Source organism: Notamacropus eugenii, chromosome 5, assembly GCF_028372415.1.
Source record: "Notamacropus eugenii isolate mMacEug1 chromosome 5, mMacEug1.pri_v2, whole genome shotgun sequence".
NCBI classification, from domain to species: Eukaryota; Metazoa; Chordata; class Mammalia; order Diprotodontia; family Macropodidae; genus Notamacropus; species Notamacropus eugenii.
In genome coordinates this window covers 83,930,917-83,946,914 of record NC_092876.1, presented here as the reverse complement: position 1 = coordinate 83,946,914, position 15,998 = coordinate 83,930,917, and the positions used below count along the sequence as shown (strand labels likewise).

General features: G+C 38.2%; 1 protein-coding gene across 2 annotated transcripts in view; it reads right to left on the bottom strand.

Annotated features, from left to right (window-relative positions):
• CLSPN (claspin) overlaps positions 1-15,700 on the bottom strand; it is a 38,201-nt gene extending 22,501 nt beyond the window's left edge. The window contains exons 1-3 of one of the 2 annotated variants that reach the window (XM_072610068.1): positions 15,439-15,700; positions 4,222-4,351; positions 1,051-1,523 (exon numbers count right to left, since the gene is read on the bottom strand). In XM_072610068.1, coding sequence (XP_072466169.1) covers positions 1,051-1,523; positions 4,222-4,351; positions 15,439-15,462 — 627 coding nt within the window. In that variant the 5' untranslated portion in view covers positions 15,463-15,700. Of the gene's footprint in view, positions 1-1,050; positions 1,524-4,221; positions 4,352-15,218; positions 15,307-15,438 lie in introns of those variants that run through there. The other variant, XM_072610069.1, reaches the window with a different exon arrangement.
• Between the last annotated feature and the right edge of the window lie 298 nt (positions 15,701-15,998).

Here is a 15,998-nt window from a genome sequence, read left to right as displayed (position 1 = left end):
AAACCTATGTTCTGCTCGTTCTGCAACTTAACAACATCTATTGTTTATTCATTTAAGATTTATGCCCCACCTACCTCTGAAAAGGATTTTGAAGTGATCCCATTAATATTCTGAAACAATAACAACTCTGACTCTGCCAGAGTGAAGACTTATTTTAATTAGTTTACAACACCCATCTGCCCCTAATGTGGAAAGTTCTGTCTACAAACAACTGTCCAAAATGTACTTCGAAATTAGTGAAGGCTTTTTGAGAACTGAATCATCTGTATTGGGTGCTTACTTTTAAAACTAATTAGGGCTGAATTGTGACTTAGCAAACAAGACACTCTAATTGCTGGAAGCATGCTAATTTACATGAGAAATATAAAAAATCCATTTTCATTTCAAACTTAGCTTGCATTCTTCAATTCAAACACTAATTGTCTATTATATTAATTGTTCATATTTACATAACACTTGAGAATTTACAAAGCCCTTTCCTTAGAATATCGTGTGATATAAGAATTATTATCTCCATTTTGCTGATAGGGAAACTGAGGTCCTGAAAGGTAATATGATTTGCCCAGTAATATAACCAGGACTAGGGCAGCTAGGTGGTACCATAGACAGAGTGTTGGGCCTGGAATCATGAAAATCCCTCTTCCTGAGACAAATGCAGCCTCAGACACTAACTAGCTGTGTGACCCTGGACAAGTAACTTCACTGTTTGCCTCAGTTTCCTCATCTGTAAAATGAGCTGAAGAAGGAAATGGAAAGTCACATCTTTGCCAAGAACACCCCAAATGGGATCATGAAGAGTCAGACACAACTGAACAACAATAACAAGAAGCAGGACTAGAATCCAGGCCTGTGATTCCAAGTCCAAGGCCTTTTTCACCATCCCTCCTGTCTCTTCACACTGTGCTAGGTTGTAAAGGGAAAAGACATATGGAACATACAGTTCCTATCTTTTAGGAGTGAAAAATAAAATATGGAGATAGGTCATTAAAATACAAACCGAATATGTTAAACACGTCCTAGAAATATCTGAATGACCTTTAAAAAAAATACCTCATTTTTATTTTCCTTTTTTTTCAGTCGATTAATCATTTCCATCTTTTTGGATTCTTTCTCAAGTCTCCTCTTTGATCTTCCTTTTGTTTTTTCTCCAGCATCTCCTCTATCCTGAGTACGCTCTTTGAACCTTTTCCTGGCACCTGCTGGTGAGGTCAGAGACCTGGGGGATTGGGTTCCCAGATCTGAGGTACTTTCAGCCAAAGGAGCCATCACGCGGCTGTCAAGGTTCTTCTGGTTCGGTGGCTCCCCAACATCACTCTCATCACTGTCCCTCAGAGCCTGGTAAATCTTTCGAGTTTTTCCTTTTTTCCCTGCATAAATGTTTTCTTTATTCTCCCCACTTTCCACCTCTGTGTTTCCATAGTCAGCCTTCTTAGGATCTCTGTCATCTCCTTCGCTGTCACTGTCCTGCAAGAGGAACTTGTTACGTTTCAACTTCTTACTCACAAAGATCTCTTCATCTGAGTCTGGAATAAATGAAAGATGAAAGATTGTTATTTGGTCACTTGGACTTGTCCCCATCCCCCGCAAAATATTCATCTGCAGAAGTGGATGGTTATGATGCATCACAGGAGATTTATTTCAGCTTGTGAAATCTTGCAACTACCACTAAAGGTTTATTTTAGTACAGCAAATCGAGCCTTATCCACATTATGAAAACATTTTCCTGAACCTAACATAGCTTTCACATATTGAGAAATGTAATTATCCACACTTTAACAGTTCAGTGTAGAAAACATTTCTAATCTGTATGAAATTTTACAGTTCTGACAATGTAGCTCAAATGAGTTCATCCAAACATGTTTTGTAAATCATAGAATTTTAAAGCTAGAAGGGACTTTAGAGATCATCTAGTGCAACTTCCTCATTTATAAAGAGGAAACAGCAGCCTAGAGAAAGGAAGAGAATTGCCTAAAATTACATGAGTTAGTGGTAGGGCTGGGACTAGAATTTGGGTCCCCTGATGCCAGCAATCTAAGCTAATCTCTAGATTCCCAACAGACTCCTATACATACCTGTTCAACCAAGCAAATTGAATTACACATCTAATCTCAAGTCAACTCAATTCAATTAAACAAGCACTTAGCAAGTTCATGCTACTGTGCTCATTACCAGAGATGCAAATACAAAACTGAAATAGCTCCTGCTTTCCATGAGTTTATGTCCTACTGGAGGGATACAGCATGTACAGAAGGATTTTGGCACAATTTGAGGATGAAAAGCACTAATAACTGGGAGGACCAGGAAAGACACTGCAAACGAGGAGCTCCCCTGGGCTGAGTTTTAAAAAAAGACAAAGACTCTGACAGGTTGAGAGAAGGAAGGAAGAAATTATAGGCACAGGGGGCAAAGAGTCTGGGTGAATGCACGGAGCCAAGAGGCAGACTAGTGAGTTCACTGCATCTCCAGCAGTCCAGTTTAGCTATAAGAAGAAAGATGTGAAACGAGATTGCAAAGGTGAGCTCAAGTCAAATTGTAAAGAACCTTGAATGCCAGCTTGAGCAATCTGAATTTTATTCTAGAGTCAACAGGAAGCCAGTAAAGGTTTGAGTTAAACCCTATGCCTTTATTAAGATTATTTTAGATGCCTAAAGGGCTACAAAAATGTGAATGCCCAGCAATACTGCTTCTAGGACTGTATCCCCAAGAGATCATAAAAATGGGAAAGGGTCCCACATGTACAAAAATATTTATAGCAGCATTCTTTGTGGTGGCCAAAAACTGGAAATCAAGGGGATGTCTGTCAATTGGGAAATGGCTGAATAAATTGTGGTATATGAATGTAATGAAATACTATTGCACTATAAGAAATGATGAACAGGAAGACTTAAGAGAGGTCTGAAAAGACTTACATGAACTGATGCTGAGTAAAAGGAGCAGAACCAGGAGAACTTTGTACACAGTAACAACCACAGTGTGCGAGGAATTTTTCTGGTAGACTTAGAGAACTTTATTGCAATGCAAGGACTTAAAAAATTCCCAATGGTCTTTTAAGGCAAAATGCCTTCCACAGCCAGAGAATTGGATTCAATCACAGATTGAAGCAGATTATTTTCTTCTGTATTACATTTTGGTTTGGTATATGATTTCTCCCGTTCATTTTAATTCTTCTATACAACATGACTGTGGTGAAAATGTATTTAATAGGAATGTATGTGCAGAACCTATATAAAATTGTATGCTGTCTCAAGGAGGGAAGGGGGGGAGGAAGGGAGAGGGAGGGAAAGAAAAAATCTAGGCTGTATGGCAGTGACTATGGAACACTGAAAATAAATAAATAAATAAAAATTAAAAAAGATTATTTTAGCAGCTATATAGAAGATAAATAGGAGAGATTAGAAACAGAGGAACTAATTGGGGGACAAATTCCAGGCAAAAGAGAAAAGGAACAAGGGTAGTAGCAGTATGACTAAGAAGACACATTTAAGAAAAGATGGGCAAGAAGAAACAATTAACAGGAGGTGGGAAGTGGGGAGTGAGAGGGAAGAATCAAAGATGGCTGAGGTCAGGAAGCTGGGTACCTGGAAAGATGGTGGTGTCCTTTAAGCATAAGCAAAGTGGGATTTTTTTGTTGGTTTTTTTCTTTTGGAGTTCAGTTTTCTAGGCTCAGGTCAAATGATAAACATCTGAAGGATAACTTCTGTAATTCACAGCTGTGCTGAGTCACATAGGTTGTGATGTCTTCTGGTTCTGAGACTATTTGTTGAAAACTACATATACTAGGCTGGTATTTTGCTTTGGGGACTTGCTCATGAGAAGGACCTTTTGATTCCCTGTACGCTGGGTAGCCTATTTGTTAAGAGTCTCCTCGACTACTCAGATATTGGTACTCTTGGTCTGGTAGTGTATGTAGGTGGTTATATTACTTTGTTCAGATAGTTGGAGCCTTATCTGTGGAATCTCTGTGCTAATTTCTCTGCTTGCATCTTTTATACTCACTTCTTTCTACTTATCTGTAATTAAAGTAATATTGTTGACCTTTGAAGCTATGTTTCCTTTAGAAAAGCAGATCAAAGAACCTGTGCTAGCAGCCCCCTCTGTGTGCTAGTGTGGTTGCTTCTATATGTCCTCAGCAAAAAAAGAAAAAAAATAACCGTATCCATGCACAAAGTGAACTCTGGAGGCTTTACCTGTGAAAACAAGGGATCAGATAATATTACAAACCTCTTTCAATCAGGAGTGTGCTTTTTATGTTGGAATGGCTTGGAGATCCTGTTTCACAGCTGCTCTGCCCACTGTCTGAATCAGTTTCTTCCTTTGTACTTAATTTGGGATCTTCAACATCTAGGTGAAGCTAGAAAATTGGGAGTAAATTTTTAATTAATCTGTTAGCCAAGCAGCTCTCTCGACAATGTTTATAGATAACAAATAACTACTTGGGTATTGTTGTAATGTTGAATTTACAGTTAACTGTTAGTAAATTGTTTGAAGGAATAAAAGTTTAGGATCATCACATTAGTTTAAGATAGCAACAATGAAAGTCACAATGTGGTAGAATAAAAAGGACAACACTAGAGACCAAAATGAAACAGAAATAAAAAATACAAATAGAAATACAAAACATTTCCCTAAGGCAACATAAAAACCAAGCCTTACTCAGCTTTCCTTTTGTCCATAGGTACGATTTATTAGACAAAATTACGAGTTTTCTGTCTGAACTAGCTGCCTGGTAGGCAGCTCATCAGTTTTGTTCACTTGAGTTCATTTTTTTGTTTTGTGTGATTGGTCAAGTCCTGGCCATCAGACCCGTCATGAATTACATATTTTGCAAAACCTTGCTACATATACTCTTTCACCAGCATCAGTATAAGATGAGCCTTAGGGACTACCATGAATGATCACAAACTCTTATGATTCTCTATGAATCCATCAGATGCACTGACTTCTTGGTTTACTATCGTGTAGAAGCTCTCTATTCTTTGTTCAGTTTGTTTAAGTCTTCCCAAGCTTCTCTATATTCTTCATACTCATTCCTCAAAGCATGGTAATATTCTATAACAATCATATAACACAGTTAAATCATTCACCAATCAACGGGCAAATATTTTGTCTCCAGTTTTTTGCTACCATTAAAAGGGCTGCTATGAATATTTTGGTGTATATAGGATCTTTCTATCTCTGACCTGAGCAATAAGGCAGCACAGTGGATAGTGCACAGAACTTAAAATCAGGGAGACACAAGTTTAAATCTCACTCCAGGAACTACCTAGTTGTGTGACTCTGGGCAAGTCATTTAGCAATCATAACTATTCACATGAAAGAGATGTAGTTAGCCATAAAATGGGAGAAAGCAAGATGAATTAGAAACCAGATACCAACAATATATTATTTATAAGAAACACACTTGAAACAAAGATACACACAGAGTTAATTTAAGGGGCTGGAGCAGAATTTGTAAGATCTCAGACAAAACAAAAGCAAAAATGGGCCTATTTAAAAGAGATAGGCAGGAAAACTACATTTTGCTAAAAGGTACCATGATAATGAATTATCATCAATACTGAACTTATTTGCACGAAATGTTATAATAGCTACATTCTTAAAAGCGAATTTAAATGAGTTACAGGAAGAAATAAATACTAAAACTTTAATAGTCGGGAGTCCTCAATATACCCCCTCTCAAACCTACATAAATCTTATAACCAAAAAATAAACAAGAAAAAAGTTCAGTCTGAATAGAATTTTAGAAAAGTTAGATATGACAGATTTCTGAAGAATATCAAATAGGAACAGAAAAGAGTATATCTACTTCTTAGCTGTGCACGGTACCTTTAAAAAAGTTCACCGTGTATTGGGGCATAAAAACTTCACAAATGCAGAAAACAGAAATATTCAATGTGTATTTTGCCAACCATAATGCAATAAAAATTAGATTCAACGAAGAGTCTTTGAATCAAAAGTTAAAAATTAATTGGAAACTAAATAACTTAAGCCTAAAGAATGGGTGAGTCAAAGAACAAATCACAGAAACAAGCAATTTTACTAAATAATGACAACAGTGAGAAAACATGCCAAAATAAGATACACACATGTAATACAAATTATCTGGTAAAATGGAAAGTGTGCTGGTTTTGTAATCAGAAACTATTTGAATCTGAGCTCTGCTACCTACATGTTTTGCCTTCAGAACATCACTTGACCTCCCTAGGTTTTTTATTATTAAATATTATTTAATTTATTTTTATTATTATCCATTTTATTCTCTTAGACTTTTCCTTCTCTTTTTTCCCTATTTTCTCTTTAAGAGTATGCATTACTTTTGACTAATGCCTCCCTTGATCTATCCTCCCTAGTAATCTTCCCTTTTCTTTTAATTTCTTTCCCTCTTAGGTAAGGTATTACCTAAGTATTCAACTATGTGTGTTTGTGTTTTCTTTCTTCTTTAACCAGTTCATATAAGAATGAGATTGGAGTCTCATCTGTTCACTCCTACTGCTTTCTCACCATTGAATAAACTTGTCTTTACACACCCCATTTATGTGAAATAATTTCCCCCATTTTTCTTCCTTCCTTCCTCTCCCAGTGCATTCTTCTTCCTCACTCTTTCCATTCCTCTTTTGAGATCATCTAAACATAACAGGATCACACCCAGGCCCTCTATCTAATTAAGATAGCCTCCTATCATCCCTGGTGATGATGAAGCTCTGAGGGGCTACATGTATCATCTCCCATATAAGAACTTAAAACACTTTAACCTTGTTCAGTCCCTTATGATTTTTCACTCACATTTTTTTATGCTTCTTTTGACTCCTGTGTTTGTATGCCAAATTTTCTACTCAGCTGTAGTCTTTTCATCAGAAATGTTTGGAAGTTCTCTATTTCATTAAAGATACATTTTCCCCCTGTCAGTTTTTCTGGGTAGATTATCCAATTTTCTACCTCATTTTGGTTAAGGCCAATGCGCTCATTTCGGACTTTTTTGGCTTCTCCAACATGCTCCCAGTAAAATCATCACTTGGAAATGTCATCATCTTGCAAGATCTAATCAGTCTCATTACTGACACTTCATCAGTATCCTCTGGCTCTCTAAATAGAAGGTGGAGTCACAAATTCCTTCATTTAAGCAGAGAGGACAGGACAGGCATCTCAGAAATCTCTTCCTTTCTCACCTGGCTTGCTCATTTTGGAATTCTTCAGCTTCTCCACCATGGCCCTGTGCTGAGTACCTCCCTTCCTCCTCCACTTTTCAGCTTTCTTTTGTGTGTTGTCTCCTCGCATTAGACTGTAAGCTCTTTGAGTACAAGGACTATCTTTTTTCATATTTATGCCTGCAAATGCTTAGCACAGTGCCTGGAATATAGTAGGCATTTAATGTTTATTGACTAAATAATTATTGGTTATGAGCTCATTTCCTTTACTTTCCAGAATATCATTCTAAGCTCTGCATTCCTTTAAAAGGATAATAGCAAAATCTCGTGTGATTCTAATTGTTGTTCCTACTTGAATTCTTTCTGGTTGCTTACAGTTATTTTCCCCCTTGACCTAGGAACTCTGGATTTTGGCTACAATCTTCCTGGGAATTTTCATTTCTTTTTTTCAGTAGGTGCCTGGTGAATTAATTTAATTTCTATTTTGCCCTCTGGTTCTAAGATACCTGGGCAGTTTTTTGGGTTTTTTTTTTTTTTTAGGAATCCATGAAATACAATGTCCAGGTTCTTATCGCTGTTGTTGTTCATGGCTTTCAGGTAGCCCAATAATTCTTAAATTATCTCTGCTCAATCTGTTTTCCAAATCAATTGTTTTCCTGTGAGGTACTTCCCATTTTCCTTCTTTTTTTTCCCCAGTCTTTTGACTCTGTTTTGCTATTTCTTGATATCTCATAGAATCATTAGCTTCCATTCAGTGAAATCTAATTTTCAAGGAATTATTTTCTTCAGTAAGATTTTGTACCTTTTTTCCAAAGCTATCAATTCTCTTTTCATATCTTTCCTTGCTCTTGCTTCTTTTCCCATTTTTTCCTCTATCACTCTCATGTGGATTCTTTTTTTTTGTGTGTGTGGCGGGGGAAGCAATCAGGGTTAAATGACTTGCCCAGAGACACGTAACTAGTAAATGTCTGAGGCCATATTTGAACTCAGGTCCTCCTGACTCCAGGGCCAATACCCTATACACTGCACCATCTAGTTGCCCTATCATGTGGATTCTAAAATCATTTTTTAACTTTTTGGAAAATACTCTTCCAATAATTCTATTTGAACAAGGTGTCCAAGCTGGATTTTTCTTTGTGGCTTTGTTTGCAGATTTTTTTTTTTTTTAAGTCAACCTCTTTTTCTGCGTTTGTATCTTGAGATTGGTGTCTCCATAATACCTCTTTATGGTCAGGTACTTTTTATTTATTTGGTTTTTTGGCTCAGTCTTTCAGTCTAGTTGACTTAGGACTTTAAGTTAGCACTAGCCTCTGAATACTTCTGGTCTGAGCTTCTGTCCTCTTACATTGGTCTGGTTCCGGGAACCTGTAAACTCTCAATGCTCTGAATATGGTGTGACCAGAGGGATAGAAGACGAGGTTCCTGTTCACTGCCATCCTGGTTTGAAATTTGTACTTTCTTGTTGAATTAGCCAATTAGCCAATTGAGTTTTGCAGATTCAGAGCAAATGAACTGTGTATTTCCCTTAGGTCTGGGACACTGTACTCTGCTCCTGGAATCAAAGTCAAGCAGTTCTCATGTGTTTCCCAGAACTTGTTCCTTACTCAAAAGGCAGTTAGGATCAATTTTCAAGACTGCTCCTCTCCACTATAGATCTAATACCTGGAACTGGATATTGGGTTACAGAACTGCCAGACGGCACTCATTCCTTTATGTACAACTTGTTGAGAGATCCCCTGAGATCTCTTTCTGCCCCATATTTCCTAATATAGTGTGTCCTGTTTCAGCCCTCTTACACATGATCTTGACCAGCCCCATCTCTAGTGTCGGCAGATCTCCTCTCTAATTTGCCCTGGGTTAGAAAAAAGTCACTCACTGTGACTTTTTCCTGGCTTTCCTGATAAGGATTTGGTATGGTACATTTTCTGGATGTTTGTCAAGGAGATGGGATAGATGAGCTAGACTCTAATGTTTCCTCTCACTCTACTATCTTGACTATAGCTCTCACTGGTAACTTTAGAGAAAGCAATTTCATTTGAATGATAAAAATGTCATAAATTTAATTTAGGCAGCTAAGTGATACAATGAATAAGAGGTCTGAACTTGGAATCAAGAAAATCTGAATTCAAATCCCACCTCAGACACTACTGTGTGACCCTGGACAGATCACAGCCTCTCTGGCCTCCATTTCCTCATCTGCAAGACTGGAATAACAACCTCACCTATCATCCCAGGGATGTTGAGAGGATCAAATGAGAGAATATACTTACAGCACTCTGCAAAGTTTGAAACATTATATAAGTGTTAGACGTTGTGATTTAAACCACCAAACATTTGTTGGGTGCCTACTCTGTGTGAGGTAGTGTGTAAAAGCATCCTGTCCAACCGACATTCAGTGTCCACTACCTAAACTGATAATAGCATCCACAGCTTACTATTTAGAAAGGCTGTTCACTAAGACCTAAAAGGTTACTGGACTAAGAGTAAGAATTTCAGGGCCCTTATCTGCCACAAATAAGCTGTATGACTTCACCACTCAATATCAATTTTCTCTTCTATTAAATAAGGATACTGGACACAAGTGAGGCACCCTTCAGACGAAATTTTGTGTCTATGACAACTCACATTAACAAAATAAAAGTGATCCAGGAACTGACCTACCGTTCAAAAGATTAGAAAATGAAAAAACTGGGAAACCTAAAATGACTACAAAAAAAGCAGTATGGAAAATTCGAGAAAAGAGAAACCTGAGAAGAAAAAAATTAAAGTACTGATAGTTTAAAGAGCTGGTTTTTTGAAAAGGCTAATAAATTTGATAAATGATTAGCTAACCTGACCAAGACAGAAAAGAGTAAATCAAATTACTAAACATAAAATGCAAACAAGGTGAATTTACAACAGAGGTAATAAAAAATAATCATGACAAATTATTCTATGCAATTATGTACCAGAAAAACTAAAAAGTCAAAACTAAGATGTCCAAAAATATGAAATACCCACACAAAACAAAAAATAGAAATATTAAATCATCCAATCTTAGAAAAAAGAAATCAAGCAAGCCATAAACGAACTGCTAAAGAAAAAATCCTGAATCCAGATGGATTTACAAATGAACTCTATCAAACATTTAAAAAGCAATTAGTACCTATGCTACAGAAAATATTCTCAAAATAGACTGAAGGAACTGTACCAAACTCCTTTTATGAGACAAATACGGTCCTACTACCCAAAGTAGACAGAAAAAATAAAAAGCAGAGAAAGTAAACTAAATAGGAATCTCACTAATGGACACTGATGCAGCTTGCAATCTTCACAAAGATGCCAGTGGAACATATGCAGAAAATAATTCATTATGACCAACTGGACTTGTATGAATCAAGGTAGCAAGGATAATTCAGCATTAGGAAAACATTTAGCATAATCAATCATATAAACAAATAAAAACTATGATTATTTTAATAGTTAAAGAAAATGCCTTTGACAAAATATAGTATTCTTTTATGTTAAAAAACCTCTAAAAAAGCAGAGTAGGGAGAAAAGCCCTGCCTGTGATCAAAAACAAGTATTAAATTCAAAATCATAAAGGATTTTTTTCTCTAAGAGAATAGCTTATAGAATTAGGTGAAATAATGATAAAGCTCATTTGAAAGACCAAAAGGTCTAGCATAAAAATGGAAATAATGAGAAAAAGTATGAACAAAGAGAGCATATAATTACCAGATCTCAGACTATATTATAAAGCAATAATCATTAAAACTATTGAGTACTGATTTTAAAAAAAAATCCAGAAAAGTACATCAGCAGAACATACTAGACAATGAAGTAATAGAAGCAACTGAAAACAGTAGTTCAGTATTTGATAACCCAAGTAAATAAATTTCTATAAAAAGAATTCCCTTTCTGACAAGAATTCTTGGGGAAGCAGTCTGACAAAAATTAGATTTAGACTAATATCTTAGATCAAATACTACAAAAGCTCAAAATGGGTATTCAATCTAAATATGAAAGGTCACACCATAGGAAATAAATTTTAAAAAATGAAATCAGGTATCTTTCATACTATGACTGGAGGAAGAATTCAACTAAATAAGAGATAAAGGAGATCATAAAATATAAAATGGATAACTTTCACTGCTTAAAACTAAAAGATTTTTGCACAAATAAAATCAATGAAGATAGAATAAGAAAAGAAATTATCAGTGGGGAAAAGTATTTGCAGCAAATATTACTTTAAAAAAGGGTCTGAAATCCAACATATAGAAGTAACTGACACAAACATCTAATTATCATCAAGTTTCCTAACAGGTCAAACAACATGAACAATTTTCAAATGACAAATCACAGACTTTGACCACATGAAAACAGCCTCTCACTAATAATGAGAATAAATACAATTCAAACAACTCTGAGATTTCAGCTCTTATGAGGCAAAGATGGCAAAGATGATAAAAGATACAAATAGTGTTGGAGGGGCTGTGGGAAGACAGGCACACTGATGGAGACCTGGGAAATGGTCCAACCACTCTGGATATCATCAGCAGCATCATTTTCCTCCCTCTCCTCCTCCTCCTCATTACTAATAGCATTTATATAATGCTTACCCACATGCCAGGCACTATGCTAAATGCTTTACAAATATCATCTCATTTGATCCTCCCAACAACCCTGGGAGGTAAGTACTATTATTATTCCAAATTCATAGCTGAGAAAACTGAGGCAGGCAGAGCAGAGGTCCCAGGGTCACTTTGTGTCTGAGGCCAGATTTGAACTAAGTTCTTCCTGATTCGCAAGCCATGCATTGTATCTACTGTCCCACCTAGCTGTCTATTTGGAGTTATATAAGAAAAGGGACTGAAATGTCTCTCCCTTTGAACCATTTATCCCTGGCACATACCCCAGTGGAATCAAAGATGAAAACAAAGAATCAACATATACCAAAATATTCACAGCAGCACTCTTTGTCACAGCAAGGAACTAGAAACAAAATGGGCACCTATCTATTAGAAATGGTTGAAAAACCTAAGGTATATGAAAATAATGGAATAGTATTGTTCAATACAAAATGGTTAAATTAGAAGCATGGAAAATCTTTATGAACTGATACAGAGTAAAATGAAAACTAAGAAAAATATACAGATACTATACATACATTTACAATAACATAAATTAAAAGATCACAAAAAGTCATCGAAAAAGTCAAAGACAATTCAACAGAGCTACTATTAAAATATAACTGCAGCTCATGACAGAAACGTAAGGAACAACTAGAACAGAATATTGTAGATGTTACCAGATGGGATCACTTTATTGGATGTTTTTGCTTTTTTCTTTTCACAAGGGAGGGGTAAAGTGGCTAACATAAATACCAAAGACTGATAATAGGTATTTTTCTGAAAAGAGGAAAGGACAACATTAGACTAAACTCTGGGGAGGGGAAGCTACAACTTCCAGGTCACATGTGGCCCTCTAGATCCTCAAGTGTGGCTCTTTGACCGAATCCAAACTTCAAGGGCTGTACGTGAGGGCTTAGAGAGCCACATGTGTCCTCGAGGTCACAGGTTCCCCACCTCTGGCCGTTGTGTTTGTCCTTCATTCTCGAAGAGGACCATGACATCAAGATAATGACATGCAGTTGACTTTGCTTTGAGTGAGGGAGGGCTGTAAAAAGTCACCAACCTGACTTTCTTCTTAGGTCCAGTGGCCTGATATTCTCCGACTGGAGATGGCCCAGGATGCAATGTGAGACCCTGGCCCTTTCAGGCTGTCTTATCACTTTCTCACTTTGAGTGAGATCCACCCTTTCAATGAATAGGCTTCAAGGGATGGCCTCTTTAATCCAAAAAAAAAAAAACAAAACCAAACTGGCAGGGGAAGACCCTCAGGGTCCCTGGGTAAAAGAAACAGTTACTATTTAGTGGGCAATGGAAGGTTCCCTAGTAGACAATCTTAGAAGTCTGATATTCTGATCCTATTAGGTAACCAACACATAATTCTTTCAGGATGCTGATTAGATGTAGCTCACCCTCTACTTTCTGGAAGCAACTAGTTACTAAGCATAATTCTGTTTTTATAGTTTAATATATTTTGCATATGCTTATGTACATGTTTTCTCCAACAGAATGTAAAGTCCCTGAAACCAGGAACTGTTTTCTCTTTGTCTTTGCATCTGTAGCACCTAGCACAGTGCAGTCACATAGTAGGCACTTAACAAAACTGAATCAACTGTATGAATTCAGTCAGATCTTGGAATAATTAGAGCAAAGGTCAAAGTAATTAGAAAAAGGATAAAGATGAGTAAATACTAGATGGATTTACAACAATTCCTACCTAATGTATTTATATAAGCTCTTAGCTCTGAAAGAAAAAATGAAACACACAGTTAGTGGTACAGATTGCTGGACATGGAACTATATAATATATAGAAATATAACATATGAAACCCATGTTTGATATCTGCCTTAGACACTTATTACTGTGTGACCCTGGGAAAATCACTTTGTGCCTGGAGTTCCCACATCTGTAAAATGGGACAGTAATAGCACCTATCTCACAGGGTTCTAGTGAGGATCAAACATGTTAATATGTGTAGTGGTTTGCAGACCCTAAAGTACTTTTATAATAGACAAAAATAAAGACATCAACTGATTATCACCATTCTTAGAGAAATTTAATTGATATAAAACAATCACCAAAACAGTAAAAGCGAGAAAACTTACAAACAAAGCCAGGAAATACTCAGTCTCCTTGTCAAGCAGACATGGCAGCCAAGTGAGACAAGAGCATTTGCAAATTCTTAGGAAGAGCTGAAGTTTAGCTCAGAAAACACTGTGAAAGCCTTAGAGAAAAGGAGTCTACAGAAATCTTGACGTGAGACTCAAATAAAAAAGATCATTCCAACAGTATTTTACAAAACTGGAAAGGAAACATATATAAATAAAATGGAGCATATCTGCCAGCATTTTTACAGAAATATATTCTCATAATCAATTACAATGGAACTACTATATATGAACTCCAGATGTGCTGGCACTGAAATGTAAATGGCACTCAGGAAAATGAAGTTCTTTAAAAAAAAATGTACCTGCATGACAAAATAAATAATGAAAGCTACACAATTTTAAAGATAATCTGGAGGACATATTCAGGATATCTCAAATAAAAGGATTCCTTAAAAAACTGGAAAAGATGGTGGATGGCATAATGATTCAACAGAACTAACCAAGAAGACACTAACAACTACTAAACTATAGGCCTAATTTCTCAACCCTACAGATTCTTTGATATAGCCACACTTTTTTGTGACCGCAAAGAACTGGAAACAAGGTAGATAGAATAAAATGAAATACTGCCACTGAGATGACCTAATGGAGAGAGGGCCAATCAGGAAGACCTAAGTTAAAATTCAATCCAGCCTCCAACACTTTACAGCTATGCGACCCTGGACAAGTCACTTAACCTGCCTGCCTCAGTTTCCTCATCTGTAAAACATGGATAATAATAGCATCTATCTTCCAGTTGTGAGTATCAACTGAAATAATATTTGTAACAAGCTTTGGCTCAGAGAAAAGATAATTTAATTGGGATATTTGAAGGCTGTCATGTGGAAGAAGGATTAGCCTTGTCTTGCTTGGTGGGGAGCCAGAACTAGAAAATAAATGAGAAGAGTTTGGAAAGAGGCAGATTCGATCTCTGTAAAAGGGGGGGAACCCCAAATTTCTTCATTAAAGCTGTCCAAAACCAGAACGGACTGCCTTGGGCTGCTCCAATAGAAGCTGGAGGACCATTTTCCAGGTTCAGGTTTGACCTGGTACTGTTTATCCTAACTAATCACTTAATCTCTTTATGCCTCATTTTCTCCGGGGAGGGTCGGACCAGATGACCTCTAAGCCTCCATTCAGCTTTAAAATCTATGAACCACGTGATCCTACATAGCCCTGCTGTTTCCAACAAAATAAAATGTTATGGGATCGATCATTAGAAGGGACTCTTAAAGCTCACACGACTAGGACGTATCAAAACCGGCTTTCCTAGGCTCTCTGACGCCGAATCCACGCTCTACTTAACCCCCTTTACCTTCTCTCGCACCCCAAAGCCGGAGCACCTTTTAATCCCCGTATTCCTAAGGGACCCATCGGGAAACTAACCCCTGTCACCCGCCACCGGCTTCCGTCAATTCCTGCCAGGAGCGGTAGTCCCCCGAAGCCGCGGGGTATGCTGGGATTTGTAGTTCCCACCCCACATTACCGCCACCCCCTCCCCCGACTGTGAAAGGTATCCCAGTGCCCCCACTCACCTCAGCCGCCACCTCGCCTGCCATGGCCTTCGGCACACGAGAGCTTCTCTCTGGAAGAACTAGAAGCGCTGCTGCCGCCGCCAGCGCCGTTCACTCAGACCCCGGGCCCGACGCCGCCCCTACTTCCTCAGCCTCTGTGCAGACTCAACTCCCGCCACAGCCGTTCGAGCTTTCGCGCTCAGTCCAGGCTGAGGCCCCGCCTCTGCCGCTTCCGACCAATCCCCACGGCCCTCACGCGGACGTCACGGAGATCCCCCCTCCCCTTTGGCGCGGCCAAGCCTGCTCTGCTTTAGCGGGAGGCGCTTGGCGCGCGCTTGTCTCCCCGCCCTTTGCAGGCGAGTCTCTGGGGGGCGCTCTCCGCAGGCGGTCCTAGGGTCCTCCGGTCCCTGTGGTCAGGCGTGGGGACCTTTGACTCTTCCCCAGCTTGGGACTGCGCGTTCCTAAGTTCGCCTGGGTGGCTGCAGCCCGTCAGGCGGCGGGCCCTGAGATAGTTTTTGCCCTGCCCCGGCTTCTGTGGGGGCTCTGCTGGGGCTGAGGCCCCCTCTGTGAGGGCACCCTGG